Source organism: Anopheles moucheti, chromosome 2 (genome assembly GCF_943734755.1).
Source record: "Anopheles moucheti chromosome 2, idAnoMoucSN_F20_07, whole genome shotgun sequence".
NCBI classification, from domain to species: domain Eukaryota; kingdom Metazoa; phylum Arthropoda; class Insecta; order Diptera; family Culicidae; genus Anopheles; species Anopheles moucheti.
The window spans coordinates 63936466-63953390 of NC_069140.1; the positions used below are offsets into that span (position 1 = coordinate 63936466).

Sequence of the window (16925 nt, forward strand, 5' to 3'; positions counted from 1 at the left end):
TCGCTCCGCCCCGCTACGTGAATAACGAGGGCAAACAGATGTGATTGGAGCGAAGAAGACGACGTTCACGAAGACAAGTGAACCATTTCTAAACGAATAGTGTTGTGTACGAGTAGTGTTGTGTAAGTATTATTTACCGTGTGATTCTATCGGACCGTAATTTAAAAAAGTGGAAAAGTGCCGTAGAAAATATAAACAGAATCAAATAGCACGGTTTTACTTGGAATGAACGAACAAAGATCGCAAAGCTACAGGGATTCACATGGTTTAATTTACCTCTCTCCGAAATCTCCGTGCGAATGTAACGAAGTATTGCACATGCGACAGCTGTGTAACAGTTCTAGCAATACAGTAGCTGTAGTATCAAATAGTGCAAAAGAACGAGGTTCAAACTACAGCAAAACAAAGAAAAATTGCAACAAACGTAAAGATTCGTCCTCTTCCGACGTTCACGCACTAAACTTCAATTCCACTCGAAATAGATCCCCTAATTCGGTATCTCCTCGTATGGCTAATACAAATTCTGCGGAAGTTCCTAAGAATTTCAAACACGACGTTGATGGCCATTTCGATACACTATTGCCGAACTGTATTGTGCAACAGGAGCTACTGTACAACGAGCATACTAAAACGGAAAAACTGACGATAGGTTCTAGGACAATACATTCCAGCCCTGTTGGAAAACCGCGAGGTCGCCGATACAGCCAGGACTCATGTGCTCCCGTTTATGAACGACTTTGCGTCGCTACATTCGCTAGAAACGGAACACTTAACGAAGGTTGCCAAAATGTTAAGGTAAGCAAATAAAATTATATCTTGGAGTCCCCACTAAAACTGTCGAATTGTAGGATCTCGGGTCTGACTGCTATTAAGAGAAAACAAGGTTTACAATTTTAGTACTCTTTCAATATACAATTAAAAATTTATTTTTTATTATTAAATCTACCGTTTTAACATTATGCTGTTAGTTTAAAAATTTTACTTAACCGTTATTAAATACAAAAAAAAAATCAGAAAATTGCTAGCCTATCGTTATCATAATTTGTTACTTATTGCCTAACGTGATCATAAATTGTTAATAACAGAGTAACTCTTAATTGCTAATACCAAATGTGTAACCGACGAAAATAGCAATCGCTAGGACAATTAGTTGTTACTGATGCTTTTAACAATTCGTATTATTCTTATCATTATGTAGGCCATACGTACTTACCTATTAGGAATGTTTATGACATATTTCTACATTGCTTTTATACACATACGAATTATCATCACTACGTGCAATTAAACCATCGTTATGGTAAATTTATATGCAACATATCAAATAATGCATACTTCATAAACTTTGCAGTACGTGTATATGTTTCCGCTTTTCAACTTGAACGCTGTAGTGATTTTGATTGTAGAATTCAAAATTTGAACAGCTCGATAAAAATAGTTTAGTTGTACAATTAATATTTTTTATCTCTTTTCTGTTGATTACAATTTTGAATTTCCATTTTTACCCATGTTTCGTGCTTTTCTATTCACATTTACAAGTTTTTCATAAAAATTCGTGCATCTCAATTTGAAATACTGTTTTATTTACGATTTCATCTTTCGTTTTCGCGAAATTGAACAAATAGAAAGAATAATTGTGAGTGTATATTTGACATCCAAAAGATACCGTGTAAAAAATCAACGTAGAATATTTCTTTTAATGTTCAGAACAGGGTATCGACTTATTTTTACCACGTAGCCGGATGGGATTTTTCCTCGGTCCTGTCGGGCAAAGACCAGCGCCGCTACCAATACACCTTCGGAATAAGCCTCAGAAAAACTTATATACTAAGTACAATGTAACCGATAGAAAAATTGTTATGCTAAGTAAAGTGTAACGTACAATGTGCAGCAATACCCGAATTGTGGGTGATGCTCAATGGAAATCGTCTTGCACGATCTCCGAACGTAGGTGGAAACAGGTGTATTGTATTTCTGATTAATGTTTTTTTTAATTAAAATAAACATACAAACATATTTTTGCGATTTTCATTAAAAAGTTAAGTCCTACGAAATTATACACCCAAACCTATTTTTTTATCGAGGGTCCATAGAGAGAAAAAATCAACAAAATGAACACATTTTCATCCTTCTCATCCCTTTTTCTTCCAAATAATAATTCGTTCTAATGGATGGATGCACACATAACCACAATAATGTTCAATTAAAATATTTGGAACTCAGTAAAAAATCAAGAAAAAGTGTTCAGCAAAAAATTGTGAAACTTATTTGGCCTGCCTTTTTTAATGTTAGCTTTTTACATGGATTTGGTTGAATAAAATGCTTTAATTATACAGGTATATTTACGTTTTCTTTCAATTTCATATTCTTCGCCATCTTGTTGTAATAATATAGTAGCATCTAACATACATTATCTAGCGCCGATTATTCGCGCTCATCGGAACTCGAAAGTTACCGGAAAACTGTATTACACGGATAATAGCATCTTCTTTTTATGATAAACATGAACGTATAGTGTATAATGGGTAGGACTTTTTAAGTGTATAATGTATTTTTGCAGTTGTATTTTATTATTGCAAAGGCGCCAAGGTTGCTAGCTTTTTTAAAGATGTTGAGCTTATGTTATTTAATAAAATAGGGTCTTTTATTTCTTCCCTCATATGTTGTGTAGAACATGTTGAATTTCCTACTGTCCTTTACCAACCGTATGGATAATCAGACACCTGATTAAATGGCACTTGGATGATTGGCGCTCCACTATATTTTATTTGCACCGATAACATAACATAGCTATTTGCAGTATGTTTAACGAGCAGCTATGTTTGATTAAGACATTTTCTAATTTATTAGAAAGTTAAGTAAAAAATGTCATAATTCTCTAAACGAAGTTTCGTATAAAGCTTTATACAATAAGATAAAAGTCTGTCACGCAAAAAAATATTTTCATTTAGTGCCATTTCAATAAATGCACACTTAAAATGTTGTCAAATTCGAAACACCGCAAAAGCATTAATTCGTCGCGTATCCGAGAGATTTTCTCCCATACAAATGGGAACGAACATGTTATTCAAAAGTAACTTAAATTCAAAACAACCGGTTGAATGAGCACAATTTAAGTGGTAAAGTGGTCTAGCGTTTAAATCTCTCCGAACGATCTCCGTGCTGGACCATATATTATTTGGCATAACATTGTAGTCTTGAAACTGGATATGATTTTAATCAGTCTTGGATCTTCAAATTGATGTAGCAAAAATAGTAATGTTATTTATGTAATTTTTGTTTTTCCGTATTGATGCAATTACTAGTATTAAAGGAGTTCAGAATAATTTTGCTTTGTTTCACTTATCAATGAAAAACGTCCGAGCTGTATGTTTTCATTAACTTATTCAACAAATAGCAATTTAATATTCCTAAAACATCTTTCAAATACCCCTGTTTTTACCACTTTAAGAATGGTAGATGGTAAACAATGGTGAGCGAAACTTTATTATTTTGCGATTGATGACAAAAAAGTATCGCATCGAGAGAATTCCTGCGAAAAGAAATTAAAAAAGAATTCGAGGTTAAATTCGTATTAGAATATGTACACGGGGTGTGTTAGTACGCTTATAACGAAACCAGAAACAATCGACGAATGTGTGATGTGGTACGCGTTAGTTTGATTTATTTAAAAACAGGCCTGACGTAATCACTACCAATACATTCAATTTATATCTTACTACAAATTCGTTGCAAGTAGACTGCATTCACAGTGGTATGTGGTATTATGTAGTTAATTTTTTCCGAGATTATCGATTTTCGATAGTGTAGCATGGTAATCCTACCCTAGATTACCATCGCAACCATTTTCCGCTCCAACATAAGGATACATTCCCAGTTGCATTCCCACAGAATGTTCCGGAGCTAGACCAAAACGCAAGCAACACCCGCTTTCCAACCTACGTGCTTCAATACTATCATGCACGTACAGAACGTACTTATCATGTGCAATTTTTATTGTTTTTCACCCTCAGCAGATGACCCACCAACATCAAGTACTCATGCGACATAGTACGGACAATTTAAGATCTATTAATAACCAGGGCACCTCCGCTGCCGGAGGGCTCTATAGCAAACGTGAAAGTGGCGAAATGGCTGCGGTTGGCGTTGGTTCAGGAGCTGGCACCGAACAGACCAATCACGGGAAGTCAAAATACTTCATGCATCGCATGACGGCCCAAGATTTAGGAAGCGGTAACGAGCCATCTTCCTCACAAGATAGTACCGCCTCGCCGAGCTCCACAATTCTGCCGAAGTCGGTGGATGTTGTGGTGGAAACAGACACAGTCCCCATAAATGGTTATACGGCTATAGTGAATGGTAGTGTTTCGATCGCAAGTCCAAAGGACACAAACTTCATTGATAAATTACCACCCCTAGAAGATATTATGGAAAGCCCGCTGCTAAAGACACCGGTTGAAAAGTGGCTCCAAACCGAGGATCGTCTGTCTCGCGAAGAAATTGTTCCATCATATGGCGCAGAGGATCCTAGCCGTAGGTAAAATAGGCACTTTCTCTCTCTGAACAGTAGGTTCAAAATTTTGCACTGTTTCATGATATATTCATTTCCGAACTGTAAGGAGAACAATGTCACTAATTTTCCATATTTATTTAATTTCATAAGGAATAATGTATATTACCTCGTTTCTGAATAAAGCCAATCTGGCATTATTTTATTTCTATCAGTTGATTAATTAAAGCACTATTCCTGTAAGCAGAATACAAATCAAGTCATAATTTTAGCTGCACAATTAATTGGCGTTGTTAATGGTGTGTTGTCGTATTAATATTATGGCAATACATATCCAGTCCCGACCTTTACAGCAATCTCTTTGGTCCGAAGATTAGTGCCAGTGAAAACATTCCTGGCACTCCAATGGATACACCGGACATCGTTTCAGAGTTCAATAAAAGTTTCAACTCTAGTACAACTAGCATCGTCAACGAGCGTCGACGATCGTCCTCTAAGTTGCTTGGTCTGGCTACCGACCGTGATCCCGCCACAATCTGTGGCATGGTAACGGGAACGCATAGCTCCCTGGGTGATCATCCAGTTAGTGCTCAAGCTGGTCAAAATTTGGGTGGTACGAGCGTAGATAAAAATAATTCTCTTAGTAAGGGAAGCCTGCGAAATCTGCTCAAACTACGCAAGGCTTCTGACCAATCGCAAGACACACGGCGCTCCAGTCAGCAGGATAAAGAGGTAAGATTTTAGAGGGTTTTTTTCCAATAATCACTACAACTATCAGACGTCATTCATACCTGGAAAATGATTACCTCAAATTAATCATAACTGCTGCCCTTATATCCACACAAATACTCTATCATAAAGAAACAGACGAAGAAAGGTAGAAAGCTATTATTAGAAGCTGACCATTGCGTTCCGCACGAAAAGTGCACATACTCCTTTTCCCAGTCGTTCATACAAACTTCTGACGCTTTACTCATATCTCCGCATTGCAAACGATAAAAATAGAAAAGAATAGTGAATACAACATGTTAATGAAAAATATATATAAGACATGTTAACAAATACTTGTGCAAACATGGAATTATGGTTTGTAGTTACATAAATTTCATATTCATATCATATTTGTACTAGGCGTAATATAGAGTCCTTGCAATTGTCCCATTACCGCAGGCAGCTGATTGCCTACGTTCTACAAGTTATGGAATGTTTTGTGCAAGATTCGTGAGAATGCCATACAATATATCATATATTTTACATTGAATTGTAATTTCTTTAATGAGTTCTTCTGATGATTTCTTTAATGATTGAGTATCGATGACCAAATTTACACCTTCCCACAGGGTATCTCCGGATATCCCACAAATTTAGTATTAGGCACACAATTTTAAACATTGATTTTCCTTCCAATGGTGAAACCCGACTATGTGACAGATTCCATTCCAGGGTTTTGACCGGGTGGCTCGTATTACATGGATTAATATTGATGTTTTTCACGCATTCTTATGAAATATGGTGCACCACTTTTGTGTTCCAAAGTAGAAAATTGAAATTTTAATTTCCGATACAAACGAAATTTTAAAACTGGTGTACCCCATACAAAATACATAGAATACCCGGGTATGCCGGTCGTAGCATTAAACAAATAACAAAAAAACACAAAAATAACAAATATCATGAAAAAAATTCTAATCCCCAATGGGCTAAAACTCAAATATCCAAGAAGAGATGATTCTCTTTTCTTTTTTTCTTTTTTTATCTTAGAGATTTCCCAAAAGGTTTCCTAAAGATAAATTAAAGGAATTAATAGCAGTTGCGATATTGCAACAAAAGTTATTTAAGTTGAAAAATGGAACTCACAGACACGAAATCATATAGAGTAGCTCATTTTATTGCATAGGCTTATGAAGCATTCAAACTAATGATGGTTCTGCATAATTACTGTTCTGCATTTGCAGGGACTGGATCCTGAGTCGCTTATGTTTCGCGATGGACGTCGTAAGATTGATATGGTGCTATGCTACGAGGAGGATGATCAGGGTGTAATGACCGAGTTGGATGCTTTAAAACGCCATCAACGTAAACTGTTTCAGGAAAATCTCATTCGCGAGGGCCTTGAATTTGAGGTGGAGGACAAAGCACAAGCCTTCGATGGTAAAACGTACTTTGTCAAAATCCACATTCCTTGGCGGACGGAGTCACGCTATGCGGAAGTGATGAATTTGAAGCTGCCTGTGAAAAGATTCATAACGATCAGTGTTAAGGTCTGTAAGACTCCTTGAAATTGCAAATGGGAGTTTCTACCTTTTATCTTTTATCGTACAGGAGGAAGAAACAGCGCTACGTCGACAACAGAATAAAATTCTAAGCTACTGGAACCGATTGATGTCCATTACCGAGTACAACCATGGGCGCATTGAGAAGGAACCCTCCTTCTACTCGGCTACAGTGAATGGAAATCCGGAGGAACAGTTCATCGTGAAGGACCGGTGTACTTCCTATACAAGCGCCCAGCGAAGCCTGATCGTAATGCAAATCCTTATGAGAACGCGGTTCGACGAAACGGAGAAGGTAAACAACGTGGGGATTCGCCGGTTACTCAACGATGGCTCCTATCTGGCCTGTTTTCCTTTGCACGAGGGTCGTTACGACAAAGACCATTCGTCTGGAGCACTGTTCGATCGACGGCTGCTATATCTGGAATGGGCACGCCCAATCAAATGGTACAAGAAACAGCCACTTTGTCTCGTGCGCAAATATTTTGGTGACAAAATTGCACTGTACTTTTGCTGGCTCGGATTCTACACCAAAATGCTCTACGCACCGGCAATAGTTGGGCTGTTCTGTTTCTTGTATGGACTCGCGTCAATGGACTCGAGCGATAATATTCCGACCAAAGAAATCTGCGACGAGAACGGACCTGGAAAAACTATATTATGTCCGCTGTGTGATCGGGCTTGCAGCTATCAGCAACTTCATGAGTCTTGTTTCTTTGCCCAGCTTACGTATCTGTTTGACAATCCATCCACCGTGTTCTTCGCTATCTTCATGTCCTTTTGGGCAACCACGTTTCTGGAGCTTTGGAAACGAAAGCAATCGGTGTTGGTGTGGGAATGGGATCTGCAAAACATTGAAAATGAAGAAGATATGCGACCAGAGTTCGAAACAACTGTCAAAACGTTCCGCATCAATCCGGTTACACGCGAGAAAGAACCGTACATGCCAACGTGGACTCGAGCTGTGCGTTTCATTGCCACATCTAGTGCCGTTTTATTCATGGTAAATGATGAGCAAGAACCTAATCTAGTTATCTATTACATACCGTTTGAGTTTCAAAATATTTTGTTTTTGCTTATCTTCTAATTTGTCAGATTTCTGTCGTCCTTGGTGCTGTTCTAGGAACCATTATCTATAGAATTTCACTAGTTTCGGTCATCTACAGCGGAGGAGGATCATTCTTTCGAACACATGCGAAACTGTTTACTACTATGACCGCGGCACTGATCAATCTTATCATCATCATGCTGCTTACCCGGGTGTGTATATGAATGGTTCAGACCCAACAGGCTAGGGCACTAATTAATACTCTTCGTGCTACACAGATATATCATAAATTAGCCCTTTATCTAACAAACATGGAAAATCCAAGGACGCAGACAGAGTACGAAGATTCGTATACGGTGAAAATATTCGTGTTTGAGTTCATGAACTTTTACAGTTCGCTAATCTACATAGCGTTTTTTAAAGGACGCTTTTACGACTATCCCGGTGATGATGTGGCGAGAAAAAGTGAGTTCCTTCGGTTAAAGGGCGACATTTGTGATCCAGCTGGATGTCTAAGTGAATTGTGCATTCAGCTGGCTATCATCATGGTTGGCAAGCAGTGCTGGAACAACTTCATGGAGTATTTTTTCCCGTAAGTGTTTTGAAATGACCAATCTACTGAATGTCTAAATGTCACTGGCCTGTTGCTTCCTTTAGTGCCTTTTACAATTGGTGGCGTCAGCGAAAACACAAACAGCTTACAAAGGACGAAACACATTTGCATATGGCATGGGAGCAAGACTATCATTTGCAAGATCCCGGCAGGTTAGCCCTATTTGATGAGTATTTGGAAATGAGTAAGTCTCTCTGTGTAAGACGCTTAACACAATTTCTCTCTAACGCTTATCGTATATCTGTTCATATACATTTATGAAGTCGTTCAATATGGATTTGTAACGCTGTTCGTAGCTGCATTTCCATTGGCACCGTTATTTGCGCTGTTGAACAATATTGCAGAAATAAGGCTAGACGCATATAAAATGGTAACACAATCAAGACGACCTTTGGCTGAACGCGTTGAAGACATTGGTGCTTGGTATGGCATACTGAAAATTATAACATACACTGCTGTTGTATCAAATGTAAGTAACAAGCTATCTCACTAAGAAAATTAAAGGGTGTCCCGTATCAAATTGCATCACGGAAAAAACGTTGTAAAAACGTTGTATTACCCATTGGGGATTTTTCTCTTAATATGTTGAGTATTTTCTCTTTTTAAATATTGAGTAGATGTAGTTTAGGGTTTATTATTTATGCTATATTTTTATCACTGTCAAATATATCGTCGCCTTGGGTAACCTACGTGCCCTACACACTGTACATTCAGATACTAAAGTTGCGGGATGCTGCACAATATTCTGCGTCTCGAGACTCATGGTTGTTTGGTTTGATAAAATTTGCTCTACATAAACAGAGAAGTAAACAATAGAGCATAACTACAACAACAACTGCTCATGAAACAGTAGTATCTGATGGTAAAATTATGAAGAATTGCAGCGAATCAAGCTGTAAAACAGCTTCTTAAATACCTATATAATATAAGATGCTGTAAAACATGGTATCCTTTTCTATGCTGCTACCTTTGTGGGTTCAATGGTCATCTCTGGTCTTCCTTGATTTGTATCCTGTCCATGACTATCCTGTCCAGCGCTCTCTTGACACTTGGAACCTTTGGGGCGGCCCGGTGGCACATGATGGGGGAACTGTATCACCGACTAAAATAAAAATCTTTTTGAATATCTTGTGAAAAATCGTGCTAGAAAACGCGCGAATACCCAAGGACAACAATTAAAAACATTCCCAAATTGCGCATCTGTGGACGTCGATACGTGTAAAACACTTGCATTTGGTAAAATCTTAGTATACATGGAAAAATAATTTTTTGGCGAGAGGATCATAGAAGGCATAGCGAAAGAAAGGAGTTTAAAGAAGAGACGTGAAATCTAAAATGCTCCACACAAAAAAAATGATCCATGGATGATCCAATTTCGGCCCGATCGAACCCGAAATCATACTGATCGACGACAACTACGCCATCTACCGTGAGAATGTTGCCAGATTCGTTCGGCCATTAATATGTGTTATCAGAGAGTCTACAGAAGCGTCTGAAAGAGCGTAAAGTGATACGAGGACCCTAAAATCTTCTGATCTCATCTAACTTCGTGTCTTCGAAAAAAACACCACTACTATAAACCAGTCACTACTAAAGCATTCCAAATCTCAATTAGTAATGAAGACAAGGAAAACTTCCGTACAGAAGAAGCTGCAACCAGATGGTGTACAAAACCTGATCAGCGGAGTTAAGGGTCAGGTGCGTTTTCTTCGTGATGCAATCTGATGTGAGACACTCTTTATTGGAATATGAAACACTTTAATTATTTTTAATGCTCGTGTAAATGACTTTCGCAGTGTATTTTCTGTATTTTTTGCAAATATATTAGATTTTGTGTGAGAAATCAATTGGGAAAAAGTACAAATTTAAGTGTTGTCCCCCTCGCCTGAATGAAAGGAAATGAAAGGAACGCATTTCATTGCATTTGTCTCTTTTTAAACAGGCTTTCGTTATCGCTTACACTAGTGACTTCATTCCCCGGATGGTTTACAAGTATGTTTATTCACCACAATTTTCTTTACATGGATACATTGAGCATTCACTATCAAGTAAGTTAATGATATTAGTTCTACAATTACACTCAGTCAACAACAGACATAACCACTCCTATCCTATCCTATCTAGCTTTCAACACTTCTGATTACAAAGAAGAATGGGGCACCAAGACGGAATCGGACCCGGATACGTGCCAGTATCGGGGATATCGCAACGGTCCAGAAGCTGATGAACAATACGGACTAAGTCCACATTACTGGCACGTGTTTGCAGCGCGCTTGGCGTTCGTCGTTATATTCGAACATATTGTGTTCGTTTTGACCGGTATTATGCAATTCATTATTCCCGACATACCGATCGAAGTAAAGACGCAGATGCAACGCGAACAGCTCTTAGCGAAAGAAGCCAAATATCAGCATGGATTGAAAAAATCACGCGAAACTGACTACGAGGATATTTTACACACTCTACGCGAACAAAGCAACAATAGCAGGCAAGGTAATTGTAAGTGACTGATGATTGGATATATTGTATATGGACTAAATTGTATCTTAGTCTTTTCTAAAATCAAAATGTGAAATCAGACTTTGGAAAGACATTCATTCAAATATTACTGTTAATATTACTCCTTGCGCTTGTGTTTCAAGTTTTTAATGTTTGCTACATTTCTATTTCATTATTGAAACATTTCAAATAATTGTTAAGTAAGTAGATGCTCCCATAATAAGCTGTTTTATTTTATCTCAAAACAGGAATGCGTGGCAGTTGGGCACGACGTTTAAGTAGATTAAGCGATGGACTCGATGCTCATGTGGAAGTTCCAAATCGACCAAGGCACTCGTTAGAATCCACTGTATGGGAAGTTACCTAGCATTAGTTGATACAACAGACGATGGCAACGTACATATCTACGCTATGCAATGTGTTTAAAATAAATAATACTCGCAGAACGGGTCGAATTATAGGCATACAGTCGATACCCGAAATACGCGGATAATGCGTTCCAGAGAAATACATCTCGAGTTTCCTCTAAAACATCGTTGATTTGTTATATTAAGGGATCGAATACTTTTTCCACATTAAGAAGCACATTCAAAATTGATATTTAAACGTTTATTTCAAGAATTACAATAAAATAACATGAAAATTACTTTTTATAATAACGAAATGTAATACATTTTTGAAATTTGCAATTCAAAAATGGTATTTTTGGTTACAAAACTCCGTCAATTTTTTAAAATCCGCATAAGTCGAGAACCGCGTCGGGTATCGGGTATTGAATTTCTTTTGACAAATTTATGTTAGTATGGTGTGTTAAACTGTATAATATCAATTATAACGAAAGATTTACATTTACGTAAATTATGATTTAAAATTATGCTTATTCGGCATTTAATCACCATACTTTGGAGTTTTCAGTAGAAGTTCAGTATAAATGACCACTACTATATGGTCAAACTATTAGTGTTTGCCAAACTCAATCTAATGATAACGTTAACTATACCATGAACACCGTTTTTTTACACCGTCAATTAGTATACTATAATGAAACGGTCTTTGTCCAATAAAAATCGTTAAAAAGTTGCTTGTAAAAATTGTAAATTATTACTGATAGAGTAGAAACAGTGGGCACGGAAACTCGTAAGCGGTCCCACCTTATAATTTTGCAATTGCTTTTTTTGTCAGTATTCGTGTGACTAGCTACGCACAAAGTTATCAAGGCATTTGTTCCTTGTAAATAGCCTTATACCGGGCAGTTTTAGCTACATATAATATATACACATATTACAATATTACTAATTGTTCAACCGCATCTTTTGTGTTTGACGCGAGCACCGTAACTTCGTCCGAAACACGCCAGGATCCAGGACGTTGTATGGTGGGTTTTCATTGATGCAAACAATATTCTTCAATCTACGGTTATCATTTTTCTCTAACAAGTGGGGCGCTAGCAATAGAAATAGCTGCTCAGTCCATGCCGGCAAACCACAACTAGAAAAGCACAATTCCCAGTACGGTAAGCCCAGATGTGCGATACTCATTCGCAAATACTCGGTGAACGATTCGGCAAGAAATTGCCATCGTAAAGAGTTGGTTTCAAGCAGAAAAATTTTTGGACTAGAGCTTTCAGGCGTTTCATACACTAGACAAACCTTGGCTAGGTTCGCAATTGTGCTGAGTTCAAAAATTTTGCTTCTCGAATTTAAATTAAGATGATCCAGATGGCCCGTACTCATATCAACATAGTTGGACTGACGGATGATTGGCGGAACTGTGAGGGTAGTGTTTGGGCTGACGGTTAAGATAGTATCAATGTTATCCCTCACAAGTGTTATTTGTATCAGATGGGGGAAATGTATGTGACCGACACGTCGAATATCATTAGCTATAAAGGTTATAAAACATTAGTACAATCGATATCTTTAAGGCAAACATTTACTTACGGGAATATTGATAACTCCAGTAGAAATTAAATCCATCCGTTGAAAGGTAAAATCGCTTCATATCATCAGGCAAATACACATTGTGTCGCGATTCCCAAGCAGTAACTTGTGCTTTCTCACAAGGTAATCTTTTTTCCAACGTTACGTTCGTTATTCTTGGAATATTGTCTATAAGTAAAGTCAATGAGACACGACAGCATCTATTTACACTATATCGAAATACTCACTTAGAACTTTAGCTAAACCCAGCGAAAGATTCTCGTAAAACATATCTTCCGTATCATTCCCAATTTTGAGGCCAGCCATCTTGCACAAAAATAGGCTGAGAATATTAACAAACTGTGAAAACACGTCCGTTGCTAAGGTGAGATAAACAGGTAGGTATCGCAATGTTTACTGCAAACGCACATTGCACAGCATACGTAGACAGTATTTCCACTTATCCACATTCGTGTTGCAGCCTAAATATTAACCTTACCTTACCTTAAATATGTTTTCCAGATCATATATATACGAATATTTTCTTTTACGAGTTGTTGCTTTTATTAGTTATTTGTAGTTTTGATTTCGCAGTTTCGCACATTTTTCTTGAAAATTAAAACTAAGCCTCTTATTTTCTTTGCGTGATTGATTTGATTCGCATGATTTAATTCGAAATTTCTACAATTTTATCGATATTCTAGAAAATTACGCACCAACTATGATTACATAAATGTTCCTATTTGTAGTATGTTATAAAGAAGACGTATTTGAGTTTAAACTAGAACAGGGGAGATTATCAAATAAAAAAAACTCGTTACAACTTTTGGAATGTTCATGTTCGAAAACGCATGCTGCCCAAATTGCAATTTCGAATTACTTCGGCATCTTCTCGGGTATTGCGTTTATGCTTGAATCGGAGAGTTCTATTCTTCGCCACATTTGTTGTGAATTTTTCATAGCTTCTTTTCTCGAAACTTTTTGTGTTGAATGTTGTTACAAATATTGTTGAAAATTGCAAAATAAAATATCTTACATCTGTCCGCAAACTGCTACCACCAACGATTCACTATTAGCAATCGGTACCATCCTTGGTTGGCAACAGCAAACATATTTCGGAGTCTTCGAGGCCGTAAAAACGCAACGCTAGACAACTAGAACAAGAGTGCGAACAAAAAGTTACGAGACGGCGAGCGGTACTGCGGTTTTGCGATTATATTCTAACACGGCCGCTGATTGTGTTCCGTTGTGTAAAATAGACAAAGAAACTGTGCGAAACGTCTTGTTATTCTGTCGTGCAAACACGATCGCAGTGTAAGTAATGTGCTGTGTAAACCTGACTTACCAGTATGCGAAAGAAACTAGCTTACGGCATCCATATCGTATGTGTCCTCCATTGTGCTTTCGTTCGCGTCCTGCGTGCCTTGCGTGCGGTTTGGTGGGAATGTGTTGAAGGATACGGAAGTAGAGCGGACCGTATGTGAAACATTGAGCTTGTCCCTATGGTTCAATATAGCTCTATCATTAGCTTTATTACGCATTTAAACACTTTGTGGAACATAAAAAAAATTAAACGCCGTCTGCCTAAGTGCCTGCATAATGTTATGCTTTGCTACGGTCATACGTCTTCGAAAACTTACCGATAAGAAGATAATGTTGTATTGTACAATACATTATAAACAGTGTTTCTTTAAGCCAATTGAAATATTGTTTATAATTGTACACCCGGTAAATATGCACGTACACTTTGGCCGATCTTGAATAGCAGCAAGCAGCAGCTAATTGAAGCGTTCAATACCGTCATGAAGCTGCCGGTCCAAGGATATCCATTTTCGCTGCCTATGCATTAGAGTGCCGTACACTGAACATTACGCAGCGTTTGATCGAATTAGAGGGGATGTGTTAAAGGATTTGCCTTTACAAGGATAAAATTCCAGCCTTAACAATTTCAAACGTGTTCTGGTGTTATCTGCTTACTCACTTAGCTTTCAGCATCATTCAGCTCTGTATCATTTTTGAGCGGTTTCATGGTGTATGTTTATTATCATATACAAATAATAGTAATAATTTGTTCTTGCATCTGTTTCAGCCATCGTCGATAAAGAACACATATTTGGTCGGATTATTTTCATCCCCAAATAATCACACAACCATGAGCGCCGAAGAAAGCACAGAACAACAGACCACTATTGCTGAAGTAGCTGAAGAGCAGCAGTCTGAGGATGTGAGTACGAAAAGAGATTATTTAATTAAAATTGGTTACTAAATGTCCTTCGGTCCATTGACTCGTAATATGCGCTCCGAGTTCTAAATATGTGCCTTTCGTAGTTCAATTGATGATTGTTTTCCCGTTTCCATTCCGGTTACAGAATCCTCAGGAGCAGCAACAGTCTGTCAGCGAACTGGAGAAGCAAGAGGAAGAAAAAATGAAAGCTAAATATGGCTCAAACGTTGGAATGGGTGGTCCGCGTGGCTTGGGTGGTCATTCAGCGTTCCTGCAAAAGCGACTTCAGAAAGGTCAGAAGTATTTTGATTCTGGCGATTATCAGATGGCTAAGCAGAAGGGAGGCGGTGTGAAGCAGGTGTTTGCAAACAAAGTTCCAACCGGCGAAGCGATACCGACACCCGAAACGGTTCCAGTGCGGAAAACCTCCATTATTCAGACCTGCAACAAGTTTCAAAGTTAAGAATTCAGCCGTGTTCCAGTGATCATGGATCTATTGAGGGGGAGCTGGTAATTTTTGAAGAGCAGTATAGTTTTAATGCATCTTGGTTCTTCATATGCTGTCTTCTATATTCTTGGTGTCGGTTGTTTGTCAACGCTTATTATTTTTTCAGGGAAACTTTCAATACCGAATCATTCTGCTCGCCTGCTTTATGTATTGATATGTCAGATTAATGCATTCGTTATTTGTCTCATTTTGTGAGGTAATGAATCATAAAAAAAAATCTTCGATAGTCACGTCTGCTCTTATGTACGTAAATATAAAAAAAAAGATAAAAGGCATAATATTACCGGAACCGAACCGAATAACAAATTGCTATACAAAAAGAATAGTAACATAATATTGTTTTCTCTAACCGAGCAAAACGTTGCAAATTCCATCTATTGGGAAAAGGATTCGACAGGGTCGTTTTTTGCTTTTACGCCTCTCCATTTTCGCAACGATTAGCTCCCCCGATTTGGATGCGTTATTGGTAAATATATGTTTATTAATTGGTAATGTACTTGTAATCCGTAGTAAATAGTTGATGGGAATATTGTGTGAAGCAGATTAACACGAGCAGCATAACATGGGATGGTGGCTAGAATGTTTGCTGTATGTTCTGATCAACTGTATGTATGCTAGGGTGTACCGAGTGTAAGTAAGCTAGCGAGAGTAAAACGTCGTGCCAGGTGCCGCCACCAATTCACCACAGTCCAGTCGTGGGCAAGCTCCCCAGAAGAAAAGTTTGCAACAGAGTATCGGCTATTAAAAATGCTAATGCTAACGTGCTAATATGTAGGAAAAAAAAATCTTACGTCTAGGAGTAGAATTGAACGATTGGGCCTGGAATAAATCTACAACGATTACAAATTCAATGGCGTAGACATTTTTAATGAAAATGCGCTGAGCATTAGAATGTGGGGATCGAGAGTTGGCATTAATGGCATTTTCGTAAAGAATCGCACTTACGATTAAAAACTGATGGCAGCAAGTATTTTGTTAAGCAATCTGACTATATCGATAAATTGTTAAAGAAGAAAAATACATTAATATGTCGAAGGTAACGATAACAAACAAACAAAATTTTAGAATATTTTGTTGGTACAACAGTGTTTGGGTTTGTTTTACTCTTTCCAGTGATTTACAAAGTCTGCTTCTTATAGGTAACAATCGTAACTCTTTTTAATTTAAATTTCTACGGTTACGATTAGCTAACAAGTTGGTTAACAGTGAATCGAACATCAAATGAAATTATGACAGGAAATGATCGATATAAAATTCAATGACCAGTTGTTAGAACAATTCCTCATTTAACGAGTTATTGTGTATTAGAAGTTCGTTTTTCTTTTCCATGA

General features: G+C 37.7%; 3 protein-coding genes across 4 annotated transcripts; 2 read left to right on the plus strand and 1 right to left on the minus strand.

Moving 5' to 3' along the window:
- Window positions 1-225: 225 nt before the first annotated feature.
- Window positions 226-11323, plus strand: LOC128297521 (anoctamin-4). The gene is made up of 12 exons (XM_053033187.1): window positions 226-795; window positions 4014-4537; window positions 4849-5242; window positions 6466-6771; window positions 6833-7786; window positions 7879-8043; window positions 8110-8423; window positions 8489-8628; window positions 8708-8913; window positions 10387-10492; window positions 10569-10937; window positions 11192-11323. Exons 1-12 carry the CDS (start codon window positions 226-228, stop codon window positions 11308-11310), a joined length of 4167 nt encoding a protein of 1388 aa, XP_052889147.1. The 3' UTR covers window positions 11311-11323.
- An 805-nt stretch (window positions 11324-12128) lies between these two features.
- Window positions 12129-13303, minus strand: LOC128298356 (tubulin polyglutamylase complex subunit 2). Its single transcript, XM_053034106.1, is given in 3 exon segments — window positions 12129-12825; window positions 12884-13051; window positions 13111-13303. Coding segments are annotated over 3 exon segments (951 nt in total). The 3' UTR covers window positions 12129-12235.
- Window positions 13304-13794: 491 nt separating this feature from the next.
- On the plus strand, window positions 13795-16734 carry LOC128297249 (alpha-endosulfine). Of its 2 annotated transcripts, none has more exons than XM_053032859.1 (3): window positions 13795-14176; window positions 14952-15086; window positions 15232-16734. In XM_053032859.1, exons 2-3 carry the CDS (start codon window positions 15015-15017, stop codon window positions 15547-15549), a joined length of 390 nt encoding a protein of 129 aa, XP_052888819.1. In that variant the 5' UTR covers window positions 13795-14176; window positions 14952-15014; the 3' UTR covers window positions 15550-16734. The 2 variants fall into 2 exon arrangements, with proteins under 2 accessions (XP_052888819.1, XP_052888820.1); XM_053032860.1 differs by lacking the exon at window positions 13795-14176 and adding an exon at window positions 14258-14338.
- The last annotated feature ends 191 nt before the right edge of the window (window positions 16735-16925 follow it).